Consider the following 20598-nt stretch of genomic DNA (forward strand, 5'->3'; position numbering starts at 1 on the left):
AAAAGTGGCAGTTCAAGGAGCCACAGGAATTGTTTGCAAATACCCAGTCACGCAAACCCGAGAAGTAAATTTAGGACACAAAAAAGTAACTCATTCCTTTCTGGTAGTCCCCGAGCGCCCATATCCCCGATGGGAAGAGACCTACTCCATAAACTGCAAGCCTCTATCGCTTTGTCAACTCAGGAAACACACCTAACCTTTAAGAACCAGGACTCATCAACCACCCACCTCTTAGTAACAACCCCGTTGTCAGAGGAATATCTCCTGGTTCTAAGCTCCCCAACCACGGCCTCAGAGAATGACTCCCTTATGTTGGAATCACAGGCCCAGTCTCTCCATGTTTGGGCAGAATCAAACCCCCCAAGACTGGCAAAACACCATCCCCCCATAACTATAGAACTATTGGCCACAGCTCTACTGGTACAAGTAAAGCAGTACCCCATGAGCCAAAAGGCCAGGGAAGGCATAAGTCCCCATATCCAGCGACTACTGCAGGCAAATATTTTAAGACTGTGCAAATTGGCCTGAATACTCTGTTCCTGCCAGTAAAAATGCCTGGCACCAATGACCATCAGCCAGTCCAGGATTTATGAGAGGTCAACAAGCGAACAGTCACTGTCCATCCGACTGTCCCAAACCCGTACACCCTTCTCAGCCTACTCCCACCAAACCAGACAGTATACACTGTCTTGGACTTGAAGGATGCTTTATTTGCCATCCCTCTGGCCCCTAACAGCCAGCCAATCTTTGCTTTTGAATGGACAGATCCAAACTCGGGAGATACTACCCAGCTTACTTGGACCCAATTACCCCAGGGGCTCAAAAATTCTCCCACCCCTTTTGGAGATGCTCTCCAATGGGACCTAACGCCTTTTTGGGCCAGTCATCCAGACTGCACCTTGCTCCAGTATGTAGATGACCTACTGCTGGCCACGGAAATGGCTGACAGTTGCTTACAACATACAAAAGACTTGTTATCCCTCCTCCAAGGACTTGGATACCAAGTCCCAGCAAAAAAGACCCAAATCCGCCCCTAAAAGGTATCTTATTTAGGATACAAGCTCACGCAGGGAAAGCGGGCACTTTCCAATGCTCGGAAACTGGCTATCTTGCAGATCCCAACCCCAACCACAAAAACACACGTGCAGGAATTCCTGGGGGCCACAGGATACTGCCACCTCTGGATTCCGGGGTTTGCAGAAATTGCCAAACCCCTCAACACCGCAACCAGTGGGAGTGGGGAATTGATCTGGACTGAAACAGAGGAACAGCCCTTTCAAAACCTGAAAAAGGCTCTCACTGAAGCACCAGCTTTGGCACTCCCAGACACGTCAAAACCTTTCCACCTGTTTGTCCATGAAAGCAAGGGCATGGCCAAGGGGGTCCTCACCCAGACCCTGGGACCATGGCGATGGCCAATTGCCTACCTATCAAAAAGATTGGACCCAGTGGCCTCAGGTTGGCCAAGCTGCCTGCGAGCAGTGGCAGCTACTACAAGCTTGGTCCGGGAAGCCAGTAAGTGAACCCTGGGCCAAGAATTGGCCCTTACAGCACCCCATGCCATGGAAATCCTGCTCAGAAGGGCCTCGGGAAAATGGATGTCAAATTCACGAATCCTACAGTACCAGAGCCTGCTACTGGACCAGCCCAGGCTAACTTTCCATCCTGCGTGGTGCCAAAATCCAGCAACCTTGCTCCTGGACTCAGACCTCTCTGCTCCCATCCATGACTGCCAAGAAATACTGGAGGTCACAGAAACTGGCAGGCCAGACTTGCAGGATGCCCCCCTAAAACAAGTGGATGCCACTTTGTTCACCGATGGAAACAGCATCATCAACAAGGGGATGCGCAAGGCCAGCGCAGCTGTCACAACCTAGACCGATATTATTTGGACTCAAGCACTACCAGTTGGCACCTCCGCACATAAGGCTAAATTAATAGCCCTCACTCAGGTTGGGCAAAAGACAAGCGGGTTTAACATTTGGAGGCTGTCCCCCACTGTAAAATGTTAAACCCAAGTGAGTTTAAACAGAAGCGCCAAGCACAGAGTTTGTTGAGAGTCTGCCTTCAATGGCCGGCGTCTGAGAGTCAGCTAGAGCTCAAACCTCTCGGCCATGAACAAAGGGCGGTCAACATTTTTATACCGATTTAGGGTCGGGGGTGGTGAGCAGATTATTACAGAAGCAGAAGGAGCAGGTTAGGGGACGCTGGGGGCTGCCTTACAACAAATTCTATTTGAAGTGGTTTTTAACTCAGGATGTGGGGTAGGCACTTACACACAGTTGCAGGTACAAGATGTATGAGCCAGTGGGCCCTGTTTCTCAGAAAACTGGTTACAAAGATGTCAGGTATCTCAGGCCACAAGCTCTCAGAACAGAATGCCCTACATAGCTCAGGGTGGGCAAAATGGAGTCAGCAGGATTGTTTAAAATGTTTTAATCACAGCCAAGGTAGGATATTTCAACAGGACCCCTGAACTGCTGCACCAGTTCCAGCCACCTGGTAGCTCAGCGCCTGCCTACCCACCCTCCATCTGGCTCAGTCCCACCTTCCAACCTGGGCCTGTGCTACCACCTGCTGGAGGCCAGTGGCACAGCAGCTGGCTCTAGGAAAGAGGGCAAGAAATCTGGACTCCTGGCACCCTCTCTGTCTACCCTGTAGTGGGATATCCTCTGAAGAGAGCACAGTAAGCAGGTTAATCTGTGGGTCTGGTGGCCCCATGCAGCCTGCCCCCTACTCACGGTGGCAGCCCTGTGGGTTGGCGTAGGTGAGTCCAGTGAAGCCCGGTTTGCATAGGTCACAGCGCTCTCCCTGCACGTGCTCCTTGCACACGCACTGCCCGGTCACTGGGTCACAGGGAACCCCTGGCACTGCCCCATCCGGATCACACTCGCAGGCTGAGGGACAAAAGCAGCCACCGCAGTAGGAACAAAGAAAAGTAGAGTTCAGAGCCGATTCCAGGAGCCAGGTTGCCTGGTTCAGATCTTTGTTCCACCACTGGCTTTCAGTTTCACAGCCTTGTCAAGTTACTTAATCTCTCTGTGCCTCAACTTCCTCATCTGTAGAATTAAAGTAATGATACAGCCTCATGGACTTCCTTTGAGAAATAAATGAGTAAACATCTGGACACAGTGTCTCACACTTGTAATCCCAGCACTTTGGGAGGCCAATGTGGGTGCATCACCTGAGGTCGGGAGTTCAAGACCAGCCTGACCAACAAGGTGAAACCTCATCTCTACTAAAAATATAAAATTAGCTGGGCACAGTGGTACATGCCTGTAATTCCAGCTACTAGAGAGGCTGAGGCAGAAGAAATCACTCAAACCCAGGAAGCAGGAGTTGCAGTGAGCTGAGATCGCACCGTTGCACTCCCAGCCTGGGCAACAAGAGTGAAACTCCATCTCAAACGAGAGAAAGAGAGAGAGAAAGAAATGAGTAGACATAAAGCAGGGGGAGCGCATTTGGCACATGGTAAGTACTATAGAAGTCATTTTGCTGCCATTATTTATGGAGCAACTACTCTGTGCCAGCTACTGAACTGGGCACTCTGAAATGTTGCCTCATATAATCCTCATGGTAATCCTGGAGATTATTATCTTCATGGTACAGAGGAGGAAGCTGAGGCTCAGATATGTCAAATAACTTACTCAAGTTCTCATTACAAGTTCATGCTGGAAGTAGGGATCAAACTCAATTCTGTCTCACTCTTCCGATAAACAAACACCAACAGAAAGTGACTCAGCTTTCCCTAACCCTCGCTCCCTGACTTCTTTCATGCCTTTCAAAATGTAAGAACCCCCCCTCCCTTCATCCCGAGAATCTTTTCTGATTAAATCTGCCCGAATCAGGTCGCTGCAGTCCAGGCAGCCCTCTCCTATGTGAAGGCACTGTCTCCTGTGGGCAGTGAAGTTACTTCTGCATGTCCCGCCCCCCCATTATATTCACACATGCTCCCTGAGCCTCAGAGACGTTTCCAGTCAGTGTACCAGGGCCAGAGGACATGAGAAATAATCCTTGCCATGGAGGAGTTCTCGATGTTGGGAGAAGCAAAACCTTAAATCTCAAACCTCATTACAACATGGTCAAGGCGACAGTATGCATACGGAAAAGGTGCCTTCACTCCTCTTCTTCATGTGTGTATAGTTTATATTGCCACACAGTGTGTGCTGTTCCCTGATGGCAGAAACTGTATCTTCTGTTTACTTTTTTCTTTCCTATGCCCCAAATAAAGGCCACATATTGATGGATTGTCTGATTCATGGTCCAGAGAGGTTAAGTGACTTGCTCAGTAATATTCAGCTCACTTAAAATAATCTCCCACAAATCCTGACTCACAGCCAAGTTTTCATGCTCCCCGAGAGCCTTGGTGGACCCAGGAACGTGTGGTCTGAGGTACCCAGAGGAGACGGGGAGTAACAGACAAATGACACTCTGCGTCTCCAGAGCCTCTACTCACGGATGCAGGCCTCCTGAATGGAAGCACCCGGGCGCCGGTTCCGGAAATAGTGCAGCTGACACCGCTCACAGTTCTTGCCTTCCGTGTGGTCCCGGCAATTGTCACACACACCTCCATATGCCCCCTGGCTGGCGGCAAACACAGCGGGGTCAAAGTGACATGTCTCTGAGTGCCCATTGCAGTCGCACCCTGGAGAGAGAGAGTCCCAGGGCTGACATCTGGCCCGCGCCTTTGCCATCTTCAGAGCATGCGCCACAGTAGCTCACTGGCATCTACAACAACTCTGAAAGATGATCAAGGCAGGGAAGTGGGGAAACTGAGGACAAGGGAGGTTTGTACAATTTATTTAAGGTTACATGACCAATAAGAAAGCAGAGGAGATTAAGAATTCGAGCTCCTGATTCCTAGGGTTGGCATAAACCCAAAAACACATTGAACCAAAGAAAGAACCCTTTGAATGCTCTATCCCCAATCCTCCTATTGCCAGCATTGGTGTCCTGGGGTCATTGCCCGCCACTGGGCTGAGAATCTCTGTTTTTCTCATCTATGTAAACAAAGGCCCTGATTCTAGGGAGTCATTTGAAGTAGGAGAAGATGACGATAGAAAACCAGACATGCCCTAAACAGGGTAAACCAACTGGAGGAGCCGGAAGAATCGGGCTCTGGGGTTACTGTGAAAGTTACATGGAATCAGAAGCATGAACCAAGCCATGATCCCTCCAGGCCTGGCTGAGGAGGAGGCAGGGGCCAGTAGGAGGACACCACCCAAATACTCTCTCCATCCTCACAGAGCTAGGGGAGCTTGAATTGTAATGGTACAATTCAGTTTAGATTTACGTAAGAAAAACTAGATGCCCCTGTGTTACAGGTGAGGTCATTGAGGCCTAGAGGGGCTGGCACTCCGCCCAGACCCTACAAGGGAGGGGTGATCCAAAGCTCCTACTTTGGCATTCATGGGCTTCCCGGCCCTCTGCAGGTCTCCAGGGCCGGTTATTGTAGAAGGGTGCACAGCGTTCACAATTCGGGCCCGCAGTGTTGTGCTGGCAGACACAGACATCGTGGACCTGGGAGGGGGACCATCAGCCATCAGGAGTAATCAACAAAGGAGTACCCCAGGGATGGACCTACCCACTCTCCTCTGACCCTCTGCATACCACTCAGGGTCTAGCTCAGACCTCCACCCTTCCAGGACGCTTTCTCTGAATGCCGCAGACTTCACCCAGCTCCCGTGACACTGCCTGCCATTGTTCTGCACGTATGAACACGTGTGTGTGTGCACGTACGCGTGCCAGCACTGCTCCCCTAGCAAAGTTTTTGCAAGCTCAATCCTTGCACTTGGACACCCCTGTGACACCCCGTCAGTGGCAGCAGCTGGAAGATGCTCAGACACTCTTGGCAAACTGTGGGATCCAGAAGCTGGTGGGGCCCTCTGGAGATTTCTATTCCAACAATCTGTCACTACAGTTGTTTGGCTAATGGAACTGTTGTGATGAATTGTCACTAGACTCATTAAGGTATAAAAATAGAATAGCTATTGTGTGCTAATTGCCTTCCAAATTAAGCCCAACACCTTCACCTTGGCATTCAAGGACCTGTATCACGTTAGCTGCATTCTCAGCTCCCACACCCTGCTGACAGCACAGCAAGCTGAACTTCTAGCTGCTTCCTGTGCGAGCCCTACTTTCTCTATCTTTGGGCCTTTAGCAGTGCTTTTTCTTCTGCCTAGAATTCCCTTCTTTCTGTATTCATTCGCAAAATCCTGCCAGTTAGGTTGCAGCTAGAATGGCACCTCCCTCATAAGGCCTCCCTGGTCCTTCTAATTCCCTAGATCTCAACCCTGCTTGCACCTCAGTGTCACCTGGAGAGCATTTTTTAAAATGCCAAGGTCCAGACCCAATTCAGTCTGAATCTCGGGGACGAGGCCCAGGCATTGGCACCTTTTAAAAGTGATGATTCCACTGCACAGTCAGATTTGAGGACCACCGGGTCTGGGTAGCTCCCTCCCTCCTCGTCATCTCATAGCACGTTGTATTCCCTCTGTGTCACTCAGCCTTGGGTTCTAGGAGTATGTCTCATGGGCCCTGACAGATGGCACACTCCCTGAGCTGGCCTCCCTCTGCACACCTTTGCAGCCTGGGACAGAAGTTGGCCCAGAAGTGGACAGAAGAATGCCAGCTGATGCTCATGCCACCTCTATTTCCCTCCCAGGTCATCTTACATGATGTCCTCCTGTCCCTCTATTCCTAGGACAACTGTCATGCACCCATGCTTCTTTGCTCAAGATTCTCTCTTCTTTACCTAGTTCTCAAGTTTGGCTTCACAGCAAAATCCCCTGAGAGGGGAAGACTTATTAAACTTGAGCTTCTCAACCCCCATCCCTGCTGAAGCCGATGCGGCTGGTCTCAAGTAGACTTAGCATCTGTACCAAACCTTATTCTCTCATCCTGCCCCATATCTCGCCTCTAGATGAGACTTTAGAATCCCTAAACCAGTGGCTCTCAGACCTGGCAGTATATTAGAGTCACCTGGGAGCTTTAAAAACCAATCATAAAATTAGAATATCTTAGGGTAGAGGCAACAGTTTTAGCTCCCCATGAAATAATACATAACAAGGATTGAGAATCATTGCCTTAAAAAACTCCCCACCAATTTCCACACTTACATAAACAAAATTAAAGTCATCTCAAATTACGAAGCAAGTCTAAAGAAGTACTAAACGATTCTGATTTTTGGAATGAAAAACACTTAGATTTTTTGTTGTTGTTGCTGAAATATTGAATAGCCAAGTCTTAGATGTAGTGCCCTCCCTGCTTTACTGGAGCCCCAAGAATGTCTGTAGACTGCCCTGGTCCTACCCCCTTCCTCTCCCCTTCCCATCCAAGGCTGTTACCTGTACAGCAGTGGAGGGGCCTGCAGAGGCCCCAGGCTTGGGGGCACAGCGATCAGCGTGGCCGTGACAGAAGCAGCTCCCCTGGAGACGCAACTGGGACACTGCATAGTAGGCGCTGGGAGGGTGGTAGCCCCTCTGGGGCACACGGGCCAACCTGGTGAAGTTGACTCTCAAGTTTGTGATCTCCCCCAGCTCTGAGAGGGCCAAACAACAAGGAGAGAGGGGTTGGAGAATGGAAAAGAAAGAAAGGAAGTTAGAGGCACAGAGTCTCCTTGCCTTCATAATGTGATACCATGGGCCATCCTCTCCAGACCTCAACCATCCCACAGCATCCCACAGACAAGATCCCTATGGGGTAAGCAGGGCATATATTAAATCCCCAACCACGTTGACAGAAACATGAAAGACCAGGAAGTTTCCACAACCTGGGTTCCAACTCTGTTTCCTTCCCATTTATAGCTCCATGGACAAGAGGAGTGGCCACACTGACCTTGAATTTTTTGACTTGGAGTTGCTGGAATCCCAGATGCTAAATCCATAAGGTTAAGTTGGACCTACAGAGGGAAGGGAAAGAGAAGTACTGAATAAGAGGCAAATAGTGTACCCCAAACTCAGAAGGAATCTTCTTTTCCATTGTACGCCCTGTTCTCCTCATACTTGAAGTCCTTGTCACCAGGACCCTGAGACAGACCATGGCTATGAGGTTTGTCAGCTGCTCTTGGGGAGCAAGATGACCACTGGTCCCTAAATGAGTATATGAGTGTGTGTGTGTGTGTGTGTGTGTGTGTGTGTGTGTGTGTGTGTGTCTACCTGCCCTCTCTGGTTGAAAATATAAGTATCCTAAGAATCTCCTGAGTTCCCTGGGTCAAAAATTATGGTAAGATATATCATTTACATATGAGGGTTTAGGAGACACTAATTTTCTGATAACTCAGGTTGAGTGAGAAAGTCTAAAACCCAAAGATGCATGAATGTGGGTGACCACAGCACTCTGGACAATTCCAATTTCAACTATGCCTTTGATTTATTAAAAAAAAAAAAAAAACACTCATTAGATGTGATTTTATCTACATATTCCAGGAAGAGTTTTCACATCAGGTCTCCACAAGTTAGGAAAAAGTCCTGCATTCTGATCTGGCGTGTGAAGAATGTGGTTAGCATAGATTTGGCTAAGGGTATAACTCAGGAGGAACTGCTAAACCCAAAGGAAAGTGATGCATGCCTGCAGAGAGGGCCCCACTCTAAGCGCCGGTCCACACAAGAGCAGCTCTCAGGGCTCACCTGTGTCTCGGCCAGGGAAAGGAGACTACAGCCTCTTCTGTCAGGGATGGGGAAAAGCAATTATGAAAGAATTTGATCCACATTGGGAGGACTTAGGGAGAAACATTCTGAGCATGTCTTCAGGCAGGTTCTTATTTCTAGCTTAGGGTTTCAGCTCAGGAGAATTCAGGCTCTGGGTTATACCAGAATTCCCTCCAAAGGCTAAGACTGGGTTAGATGAATAAATTAAACTGAAAGTGTTTATGTTTGTGTTAAATCCTACCAAGGTGAAATGAAATTTGTGTAATTTGCTCACTTGCATCTAACTAGCCACCCCAAAGTCCTCACACCAAAGTAGTGTTGATTTCATCCTCCCACTAGAGGGATGAGCCAATGAGTCGTGGGGGAGGGGGCCATGGAAGAGGGCAGGGGTGGGTCACGTGGTGGGTCCAAGATGTTTCTAAAATATTCCTCCCCAGCAAAGACGATAAGCCACAGATGTTTTGAGGGTGGCCACAGGGGTCATTACTGGGGGGAATTCAGGAAAGTCAGCAAGGGGAGCTGAGGAAGGCATTTCCATCTCTTCTCAAGAGTCTGTGTGGCTGTGTGAACAGAGGGACTTCTCCCCAGGAGTACTTTTCAGGATTCCCTCCACCTACCTTCCCCCCATTTAGGCGTGCATTAGGCCTCTGGGGCAGGGACTGGCACCGAACATCCTGCCAGCTCTGAGGCTGGCCCTGGCGGACCCGAGGGAAGGCAGAGGTGCAGTCAGCAGCCAGGTACTGGTATACTCGCCAGGTCTTACCGAAGTCCGAGGAGCGTTCAATCAGCATGCCAGCGGGCATGGGCCCCTGCAGAGACAGGGACAGTGTGCAGAGGGGAGGCGCTGGGGCTGGGCCCCATGGAGACACAAGCAGAGAAACAGGCTCCTCCAATGAACTGGGGAGAAAGGGGGCCCAGTGGGAGCAATGGGCTCAGGAGCATCCGGGTTCAAACCTCCTGGTATGCCACAGGCCACAGAAGTTTCTCCCCAGGATCTGCCTTCCAGAAGGAGTGATCCCTAGCTCAGCCCACCAGGTTTCCAGGCTAGACATTCTTCTGCTCCTACACTTCCCACAGCTGACCATTTTTTATTCTCTCTCTCCTGGAACTCATATCCAGCCTCCTCTGTCCTGGCTCTCCAAATCAGGTTCCCCACTTCACTAGAGAGATCTTCCTGGGTGGTTACCTGATCTGTGAGAGCCTCAGTCAGTCTGCATTGCTCTCAAGATATAATATGAGCACCTTTGCATGACATATTGAGTCCCTGCTCCTTCCTGCAGTGATTTCATCCATTTTCGGTGGCTTTAAATGTGGTCTTTATGCTGACAGATCCCAGCTAAGACCACTTCCTGGAACTGCAGGTCTATAAACTCAGCCTCCAAATCAGATCCTGAAGAAAGCCCAGGCCTGTCTCTCACCTCCTGCCTGATCTCCCTAGTAAGCTTCATCTGATTTCCCCTTACCCCATGTTCACTCTTAGTCATATCTTCTTTTTTGCTTTTGAAACAGAGTCTCACTCCATCACTCAGGCTGGAGTGCAGTAGTGCAATCTCAGCTCACTGCAACCTCTGCCTTCCAGGTTCAAGCAATTCTCATGCCTCAGTCTCCTGAGTAGCTGGAATTACAGGCACACACTGCCATGCCCTGCTAATTTTTGTACTTTTAGTAGAAATGGGGTTTCACCATGTTGGCCAGGCTGGTCTCGAACTCCTGACCTCAAGTGATCTGCCTGCCTCAGCCTCCCACCAAAGTGCTGGGATTACAGGTGTGAGCCACCACACCCAGCTGATTTTTGTATTTTTAGCAGAAACAGGGTTTTGCCACGTTGGCATGGTCATCTGCTTAAAACATAAAATGGGCCTTGTCACTCCTCCAAAAATCCTCCAATACTATTCTGGAATGAAATCTGAACTTCTGACAGTGGGTGAAGAGGCCCCAGGCTTCCTGGGCCCTGCCTCATCCCAGGCCACCTCCTCTCTTCAAGCCCTAAACCAAGCTCAGTCCCTGCTCAGAGCCTTTTGTCCAGTCTTTCTGCTTGGAATGCTCCTCCCGCTGGTGGGTTCCCTCTCCTCTTTTGTTCCCAGCTTCAGTGTCATTTCCTGGTACAGATCTTTGGATACCTGACTGACGTACATTCTCCTGCTCATGTCCGACCCATCCCACCCCTCCCCATTATTTTCTATTCCAGCATCTTGTTTCCTTCAGAAACATCACCACCATTTCCAGTTATTTACTTGTTGGTTTCTTGCTTTGTATTCTTCTTCCATGAGACCAGGATTTTTCTACCGTTCTCACTGTTGAAGTATCGAGTTGGGAGAATCTTGGTCCTAGGAGCTGTCCTATGCACTGTAGCCTGTGCACAGCATCCCTGACTTCTATCACCAGATCTCATTGCATACCCATAGTTATGACAACCCAAAATGTCTCCAGAAATTGTCAGATATCCCCTGGGGGAGAGGAGAAGGCAAAATAGTACATCTGGTTGAGACTCAATACACCAGACTGTAGCCCCTATTGACTATCAGGTTCACAGGTGGACCCCCAACATCTAGCACATCAGTGTTAGGTACACATTTGTTGAACAAATCTTCAGCCTGCTCCCCTCTCCCTGTGTATACCTGGAAACTCATCTCACAGCAGTCTTCAGCCTTCCGCATCCCTGCCTCTCACCGCCAAGCACATTTTATCCTCGACGCCCTGTGTGCATATCCTTGCCTCCACCCCCAGTCATATATCTCACCTTCTTGCCGCTTGCCTCCCAGCCTTCGTGCTTGTGGCTCTCATTGCTTGGAATAAACATTGCCCTTCACCTGACCATTACTGGTCTATGAAGGTTCATCTTCCCCTGGATGAACTCCCTGAAAAACCCTCCCAAGGCAGATCACGCAAGAGCCCCTTCTGGGCTCCCAGCACTTCTTCTTACCAATATCAGAGCACACATTTCACTCTCTCACTACTGACTTCCCCATATGGTGAAAGCATACTTTTCCACATACTTTTCCACATATGGTGAAAGCAGCTGGAAGATTGTTACTTGGTTTTATTCATCTTTATATCCCTAACATCTGACACCAAGCCTAACTGTAATCAGTGTTCAATGAGCACTCATAAATAACTGACAAATAAATGAACAGGTGAGTAATGATAAAGCGAGGAGACTTTAACACTGTCCATCCAAATGAACGCGGCCCTTCAAAGCTGTCGCCTTTAGAGACTGGGCATTTATTCAAACGATGCTGGCATTTCTCAAAATACTTCTGACCTTTACATGGGGTGAGGCTCTTAGAGCCAACTTCTTCAGTTATGTAAGAAATCAGGTCCTATTACTTTTTATTCCAAGCTCATTTTAACTCCTGAAAACTATATCTCCCTTCCTGATCATTTAATCTTATTAACCAAATTTGATCATTCAATATCTGACTATTTCTGTAGAAAGAATAAAACCAAATCACCTCTGAAAAGAAAAAAATGACCTGTGGCAATTAAATGAAAATGTTACCCCCAAAAGATGTATCTAGAAGGCTGTTCTAAAGGCAGAATCTGAAAGTGCTTTGAGAAGTAATGGCGCTGAATGAATAAATTGCCAAGAGAGCTGCTCCAAAGGAACATCATTAAGTTAGTTGGATAGGCAAATTCTTGGCTGCTTGTTCAACTCAATCTAATACACAAAGTTATTAAAACAGAGTATATCAAGAATACACAATTGTACAGCAAGCAACACGGGCCCAGTAGAATTGGTACTTGGCAGAGCTGAATTAATTCGATAGGTTAAGGGTGGGGAATGAGAGAGTAAGAGGACATCCAATCACTGTACGACCAAGATAGGGAGCCTGGAGGCGCCACTGTTCGCCCAGGAGCCAGTCCTCTACTGTCACCATGTTACAGCCTCATGGTGAGTGTTGCCCCAGCCCAAAGAGATAAGGATGTGGTGCTCCTCCATGGCTCCAAACCCACATGGCCCAGGAGCCCCTCTTCTATCCACTGCCACCCCCAGGAAGCACACCTTGAACTCCATCATGATGTCCTGAAGCTGGAATTTCCTGTCCAGGTCCAGCTGCAGAGAGACAGGGCTCACATCTGGAAGGACAAAGAGTAGAAACTGTCAGCCAGAGACTTTCCACTTCCCCAACCCTAAAGGAAGCCCTGGACTAGACTAGCTCTAGGAAGTCAGAAAGTCTCCAACCTTGACTTTCTAATCTCCCTCTTGGAGAGGCGTGGGGAGTGGTATGTTTCTGCTTATATGATCCATTCCAGATCTTTTCTGGTTTTGGCTAAGTTTCCTTCCCACCGTTACCTGATGTCTTCAATACTTTGGAGGGCTTCAACTTGCCTGATAGACACAGACTTGTTCTCAAAGCTTAATTCCACAAGCCCACCCACTGAGACTGAGTGGAGGGAAATGGAGACATTCCTCTCTCCTCACATTCTTGCCTTCACCTCCAACAAACTCTTCCACCTACCATAATATCCAACAGACCCCAAACATGAGGCAGAAAGGTTCTGCTTGTCAATCACCCATGTCACACCACCATAAGAAATTTCTGGGAAACCCAAAGGGTTACAGGGCACCCTCCGTCCACCTCATCCTGTGGAGTCTGCGTAGTTTGAGACCCTGTAGATGGCAGATGCTCACCATTCTGTGACTGCCACCAGCGCATGGGGCCAGAGGATGAAACCACGTTCTCTACTCGGTGGCTGTTGTAGTTGTGAGGCTGCCTGGAGTCACACTTGCAGCATTTCATCTGCCACTGTGGGAGAGGGAGATAGCAGACACTCAGAGGTGGGGTCCTGGTAGATTTCCCCCTTGCGTCCTGAGATCCCAGCATATCCCCTCTGTGGAAATCCTGCCCCTAGGAATCACTAATTTTATTAATACACTTGGAATGATTAATCTCTTAAAACAGGGCTATTGGTCATCTTTTAATTTAACTCCTTTGTGTCCCTCCTAACACACGGCAAGTGAATGGTGAATAGATGTGTGAATGGGGAAGAGGTGCAAGGTGGGAAAAAATACTTGAGTACATGACATTGCCCATTGCCTTGCAGAGAAACTTGAGAAAGGTGCCAAGGGCAAAAAAAGGGGGGAGGGGGCGAGAAATTCACATTAATTGAGCACCTACTACGTACTAGGCACAGGCTGAAAAGTTTTATAACTTTTCTCATTTAATCCTGGCAGCCTGGGAAATTCTGGGGTTTTAAGGATCAGGGAGAGAAGACTCCAAAAGAAGACAAGGAAATGTGGAGTTACAGTCCTAGCTCTGTTACCCCTACTTCCTAGGCTAGATGTCTTCCTCTGTAAATTAAGTGGGGATTGAGCAACAGCCTTTCATCTACCCAACAAATACTTATTTAGCATATACTATGTGCCCGACTCTTCTCTAGGCTCTGGAGTTATAATAGAGAACAAAACAAAGGTCCTGCCCTCAGAGAGCCAAAATTCTAGTGACAGTCGGATGATCGCTAAAGCCTTCCAGCAGTGACATCTGGGGCTTAAGGATCTTTCTGAGGTTCGGTATTCCCTACCTACAGGAGAGCAGCCGGCCTCACTGGGGAAGTCCTCAGTAACCTGGCCTATGCTTATCTCTTGGAATAAGACAGGAGCCAGAACTGAACCCAATGGGTTTCAGAGCAGAGCCAGATCACCAAGAAGAAGAGCATGGCCAGAGAGGCGACACATCTCTTGTTCTTTAGCGTGTGCCTATATGCATACATGCACACATACACACACATGCACATGTGCACATGCACGCATGCACACAGATACATGACCTTTTCCCAGTTCCCCCATGCAACCCACATAAAATCTGTCTCCTCTGAGTAACCATGACCCCAAATCCTGTATGCAGCTGAAACAATATGTCCAGAGAGGTCCAGATTCACCCACAGATAGATGCAAGGCTTGGACAAGAAGCTCTTAGACCTGTGGGTCCTTCCAGGTAGGAAAAACTGTCCCTCCACACACCCTGTGCCTCTGCTTTCCTCTAAGCCTCCACTCACCAGAACAAAGAACCGATCCAAAGAGACTGAGTGGACATGGGGGGCCTGTGCCTTGAGTGATAGAACCTCCCTGCTCAACACCCACCTTCCGTGTCCAAAGCTGGCACGGCCCGCAACAGGAAAGAGCAAGGAGGGGAGCCAGGGCTCTTGGTTCCCCGGGCCTCAGCTTCCCACACCACTTTCCAGCTGTCACCCAGTCTGCAAATGAAGAGAGCTATCACCCTTCCTAGTGCTTGGAGGTGGCCTTGGCATGTCCAAAAATGCTTCATTGCACACTAATTCTTTGGGTGTTTAAGGCTCAAATAACAGCTGGCACATGAGCCCTTTGTAAAGTAGCACCCATTGCCCCACTTCCCACTACTCACTGTGCATTCCCTTGCCCTGCTGTATTTTTTTCATAGTACATATCTCCACTTGACACATTGTACATTTATGTCAATTTATTTATTTGTCTATTCATCTGCCTCTCCCTTCTAGAATGTATACTCCACGAAGGCAAGAATTTGCTTTCCTTCACTACTGCATTCCCAGTGCTTAGAAAAATATCTAGCACATAGTAAGCCCTCACTAAATACTTCTTGAATAAATGAATAGCAAATTCTCAGTAAAGGCCAACTATCTGCATTAGCACTATTACTAGGCACACCCTTGCTGCACTGGGGGAGTTTGAAAGGAGGGGTGAGAGAGTGAGGAGGTAATAAAGTATCAGTAGCAAGTGATGGAGTACAACCATGTGCAGAGGCGTCCTCGGTAGTTTCAATGCAATAACTTACTAAAATCTCGCAATAACCCTACGTGATAAGTAGTATTAGCCCCATTTACAGAGGAGGATACTGAGGCCCAAAGAGGAAGATGACTTTGCTATTGACTGATCCCCACCGTCAGCATCCAAAAGGGTCCCTCTCTTTTCTCTCTTTCTCCCTCGTCCCGTCCTCTCACTTCCAATAGAAACAGCTGAGTGGGAGAGATGTGGGGAAGCACGCCAAAGGGTAGCAGTCTCTGTCTCACGCAACGAGCCCTGAGAAGGGCTCGGTCGGACCTTGAAGCTTATCTTGGGGAGACTAAGGCAGAGAGAGCACTTTGGGAAGACACGGGGCTTCTTGGGCTGACCCAGCTCAGTTACTACAGAAACTGGAGACCTGTCGCTGGCTGAAATACTTGAGCACTTAAAATAATCCTTTCTGGGCAACAGAAGGACCTTGCTAGAGCCTGACTCGCCTCCAGACCCCTATTTTGGTCCCTGGCAGCGAGCATGCCCTTCTTATACTCTTCCCAGCCTCTCGGGGACAAACTTTTCCACTCCCGTCCTCTGTCTGCACTCAGTACACGTCCTGAGGAGAGACGAGGGCCAGCTGCCTTCCAGCCGCCTGTCACCAGAGCTTACCCCCAGCTCTGCTGGGAGCTGGTCCAGCCCTTCCCTGGTCAAGCAAGTACCAGAAACAAGCCTCTTTCTTTCTCTGGGCCATGGGACAAGGAGCTGGAGACTGCGGAAATGCCCTTGATATTCCCAAACGACAGGATGTTATGCAACTATTAAAAACACTGTTTAGAGAAAAAAGTTTAATTACATGGAGAAATGATTATGTTTTTGAAAAAAAAGCTGGACATACACTTGCATATGCATTATAATATAATAATACGTATATATGTATGTGTGTATATATATGTGTATATTTCCATTTAAAGAAATGTTAAGTATTTGGAAGGAAATATACCAATATACTAAGTGAAAACATATGAAATTGCTGATATTCACCCGTTTCGACCTATAAAAATGGCAACTGCTTACAGTTCAACCTGATATCTCTGGGTAGTGGATTCATAGATAGCTTTTTTCCTTCTTTGTTATTTTTTATTATGTTTAAACTTTTTATTTATTCATGTTTTTATTTTTTTGAGACAGGGCCTCACTGTCTCACCCAGACTGCAGTGGCACAATCTCGGCTCACCACAACCCTCCGCCTCACAGGCTCAAGCAATTCTCCCATCTCAGCCTCCCAAGCAGCTGGAATTACAGGCACACGCCACTATGCCCAGCTAATTTTTGTATTTTTAGTAGAGACAGGGTTTTACCATGTTGGCCAGGCTGGTCTCGATCTCCTGACCTCAAATGACCCACCCACCTCCGCCTCCCAAAGTGCTGGGATTGCAGGCGTGAACCACTGTGCCCAGCCTGTTTAAACTTTTATACCTCAGATACCTATTAACTTTTATATTCAGGAGAGTAGATAGCATTATAAAACAAAACCAACTGAAAATGCCCAGGGTTTATTGCCCTGCTCCTCCCTCAATCTTCACGGGATAATCTGGGGCACCCATGCCTTCTTCTCCTGCCTTCCACATGTGCAGGCCATGATGGCGGGATCAGATGGCCTCATCGGCTTACAAACTACGTGCTGCTTATCATAGTAACATAGCTAAAGGAGGGATTTATCTCAGTCCTCAGAGACAGGAGCCAACAGGGGAGACAGGTATTTTAAGTAGTTCTGCCTGTCAACGAGTTAGCAGGACAGAGGCCTGAAATAGAGCGGCTTATGGCAGAAGCCCACGTGAAGACAAGCTACTAATTCATCCTTTCCCTCTGGGCCTCAGTTTCCCTTTCTACTTTATTCTGGTATGCTTATATGTAGGGTGCACACATTTGTAAGCGTCGTGTGCATGTGTGACTCTGAGTGTGAGGCTCTTCCTCCCTCCTGTGTGATGTGCCCCCATCTCTCCCAGCGATGGGTGATTCTGAGCATGAGGCTCTTCCTCCCTCCTGTGTGATGTGCCCCCGTCTCTCCCAGCGATGGCAGCTCTCTGCTGCAGCTGCCTCCCTCTCTGGGGTCATTTGGCCAGCATTCTCCTGGCTGCGTTACCTCAGAGACACAGTACTATTATCAATTCAGCCTGTCAGGCCTCCAGCCAGTTTGGCTCCTGCTTGCTCTCCAGCTGGAAAGGCTAGGCCTTCTCCCTTATCCTAGAGCTTTCTAGAAGCTCAGCAGTCTGGCTGCAAGACAAACCCTCCCAGAGAGCCAGGGGAAGGCAAAGGAGCAAGAGGGCAAGACCCAGCAGGGGCCTGAATCACAGTGGAGATGGGTAGAAACGGAAAGTACACACAAGTAAAAACTCTGAGCTTTTGCAAAACACAGAGATAACTGTGGGGGAAATAGGAAAACAGGCTCTGCTTATGCATGGCCCAGCTCCCTCCCATGAGGAAGCCAGGAAGATACCAGGGTTCATCTAAGAAGCTACAGTCGAGTCATGGCCACCAACCAGGGCCAAAAGCAAAAAAAAAAAAAAAAAAAAAAAAAAAAAAAAAAAAAAAAAAATAGCTGCCTTCAAAAAAATACATCTCCTCCACTTCCACTTGCTTATTGTTGAAATGCAAGGGTTGGATGAGACAGTAAAGTTCCATCTTGTTCAAACATGCTATTAGAATTCTTCCCTACTCTAGCGTGTCAGCCCAGAAGTTAAAGGCACTCTCAGCAAGTATACAAAGAAAGCAAGAGAAAAATAAGACATTCACCAGATGCTATCCTGGAGAAACACATTTTCCAGCAATATGGACAGGGGTAAGGGGACCTTAAAGGCCTTTGGTCAGCCAGGCCTCTGTTAGAACCCACCACAATTCAAAAGCTGCAGCGTTTCTATGTCAATACGTATTGCCAATGATGAAAAGTCAGTGCCCACTGCAGGCGCCGGCTGGGAGGAGGACTGCCGGGATGCAAGATACTTTCAACTTTGTCTTCTTCTGTATCATGAAGTGAAATTTTGACCAGAGTTTTAACTCAGTATAGCTGTTATTTCCATCCAAACTAAATTCAGAAATCACTTTCTGAAGCTGATTATAGAGATGATCTACACTTCACACTCAAAAATTATACTGCACCAGCCTCAGTCCTGAGCAACATCCATATATTATCTTGTTCCATCCTTCCAAAATCTCTGAGGTGGCTAAATTACATTTACAAATGGTAGGTGTCCCCATTTTGCAGAATAGGAAAGTGGTAAGTTAAGAAATGTGTCCAAGCCCATAAAGTCAGCAAGGGACGAAGCACGGATCCTTGTCCCACCTGTCTGACAACAAAACTACCTGAGCTGTTCTTTTTTTTTCCCCCTCCCTAGCACACCAGTGCTGTTCTGATTCAAGGAACATAGCGATCACTTGGCAACCACTGAAAATTTCAGAGTTGGTTTTCAGGAAACTCCCTTCTTCCGCTCCACCCCGCTAGAAAGGCAACCTCAACTCCAGCCCAGACATCTCCAGAAAGAGGGATGTCCCCTAGACCCAGGTGCAGAAAGTTGATTAGTGTCCTGGGACCTCTACAGGTTCTGCCAGTAGAGGCAGTGACTACAATGACTATAGCCCCTCATATGGCCACACAGGCAGTGGGGAGACAGGCAGTGGGGAGACGGCCAGGCAAAGAAGCAAGGTAGGTCTGTAAGACATTGCCCAGAAGCTTCCACGGGCCTGGACCCCAGAAGCAATGGGGTGAGAAGTCAGGCTGGCAAAGTTGTGAGGCTATCCATGTTTGTCTTTGGGCCTTCCCATTACACATTACTCCTCTCTGCTTTTAACCCCACAAGCCTACCTCAGCTCGTTGGGTTAAAAGCATCTCTGGGCTTGCACACACTCATGAAGAACCAGCGGGTTTTGCCGGAAAGCTTTCCATCCCTGACTTCTGCTCCCAACAATGTCTGCTCCAATGTTGTGTCTGCTCCCCTAAATGCTTTATTTATCCCCCATTCCCTCCCTTTGTGGGGGAAAACTTAATTACCCAGCTGCCTTAGTAACAGTCTTACACAGCGCATTCCTCAGGTTAATTAACTATGTAAGCCAAACAGCTGTCATTTTTATCTCTTGGAAACAAGCTGAGGAGCAGTAGCCAGTTGGAAGCGCCTCCTCTCTAATAGGCGCAGTCGCACACGAATGTAAATGCACCCTTGTCCCCCTCCCCACTGACACACACACTCCGACAGCCACTGCCTTTCTTCATTTGACAATTGTCTGTTTTCTTGACCTTCAGGAAGACTAATGCGTAGGCAGAGGATGTGCTCATGTGTGTACTACAATCCGTGTCCTCAACCAGTAAGGGATTTTGAGCCCGCCTCTGGCCAAAATAGCTGCTTTCTTTTTTTTTTTTTTTTTTTGGAGACACTTGCTCTGTCACTCAGATTGGAATGCAGTGGTATGATATCAGCTCACTGCAACCTCCACTTCCCAGGTTCGAATGATTCTCCTGCTTCAGTTTCCTGAGTAGCTGGGATTACAGGTATGCACCACCATGCCCAGCTAATTTTTGTATTTTCAGTAGAGATGCAGTTTCACCATGTTGGCCAGGCTGGTCTTGAACTCCTGACCTCAAATGCTCTGCCTACCTTGGCCTCCCAAAGTGTTGGGATTACAGGTGTGAGCCACCGTGCCCGGCCCAAAATATCTGCTTTCTCGTTTCTCAGAAACTCTAAGCAGTTCTAAAGCTTCCAGAGCTCTACCACTGTGGGTTTACTGTTTTGAAGGAAGCATTATGGAGTTCCTTGTTTAAAATGCAGACACCCTTGGGAATGGCACCACATCAATATGACCTACCATTCATCCCTCAGCAAGAATACATTTATCAGATACTTAGATGTGCAAGCCCAGAGATGACCAAAGGGCATGGCACAGCCCATGCCTTCACACGCCCTGAGAGAGGACAGTGGACTCTTGGGGTCACACACGGCCCAGCTGTCTCTGAGAAACAAGCTGAGTGGCCAGAGTTGAACACACGGCAAAGGTTGAGTAACCCAACTCCTTCACTTCACACATGGAAAAATGGCAGTTCAGAGAAGAGCAGTAACTTTCACAAGGTCACATCCCTTTTATTAGTGTCAGAACCAGAACCAGAAAGAGGAAGTTGTCACCCCGAGTCTGAGGTGACTTCACTAACCATGACCGTCTGTGCATTCTTCAACAGCTCACTCTAAGTCAGAT

The 20598-nt window shown here is 48.2% G+C and overlaps 1 protein-coding gene across 4 annotated transcripts in view; it reads right to left on the bottom strand.

Annotated features, from left to right (window-relative positions):
• The window catches only part of LAMB3 (laminin subunit beta 3), a 176429-nt gene that overhangs the window by 19129 nt on the left and 136702 nt on the right, over positions 1-20598 (bottom strand). For 3 of the 4 annotated variants that reach the window (XM_074385119.1, XM_074385118.1, XM_003930407.4), the window contains 8 exons: positions 13282-13396; positions 12652-12725; positions 9266-9457; positions 7837-7900; positions 7347-7540; positions 5400-5520; positions 4457-4645; positions 2742-2897 (listed from right to left, as the gene is read on the bottom strand). In XM_074385119.1, coding sequence (XP_074241220.1) covers positions 2742-2897; positions 4457-4645; positions 5400-5520; positions 7347-7540; positions 7837-7900; positions 9266-9457; positions 12652-12725; positions 13282-13396 — 1105 coding nt within the window. The other variant, XM_074385120.1, reaches the window with a different exon arrangement.

Source organism: Saimiri boliviensis, chromosome 14 (assembly GCF_048565385.1).
Source record: "Saimiri boliviensis isolate mSaiBol1 chromosome 14, mSaiBol1.pri, whole genome shotgun sequence".
NCBI classification, from domain to species: Eukaryota; Metazoa; Chordata; class Mammalia; order Primates; family Cebidae; genus Saimiri; species Saimiri boliviensis.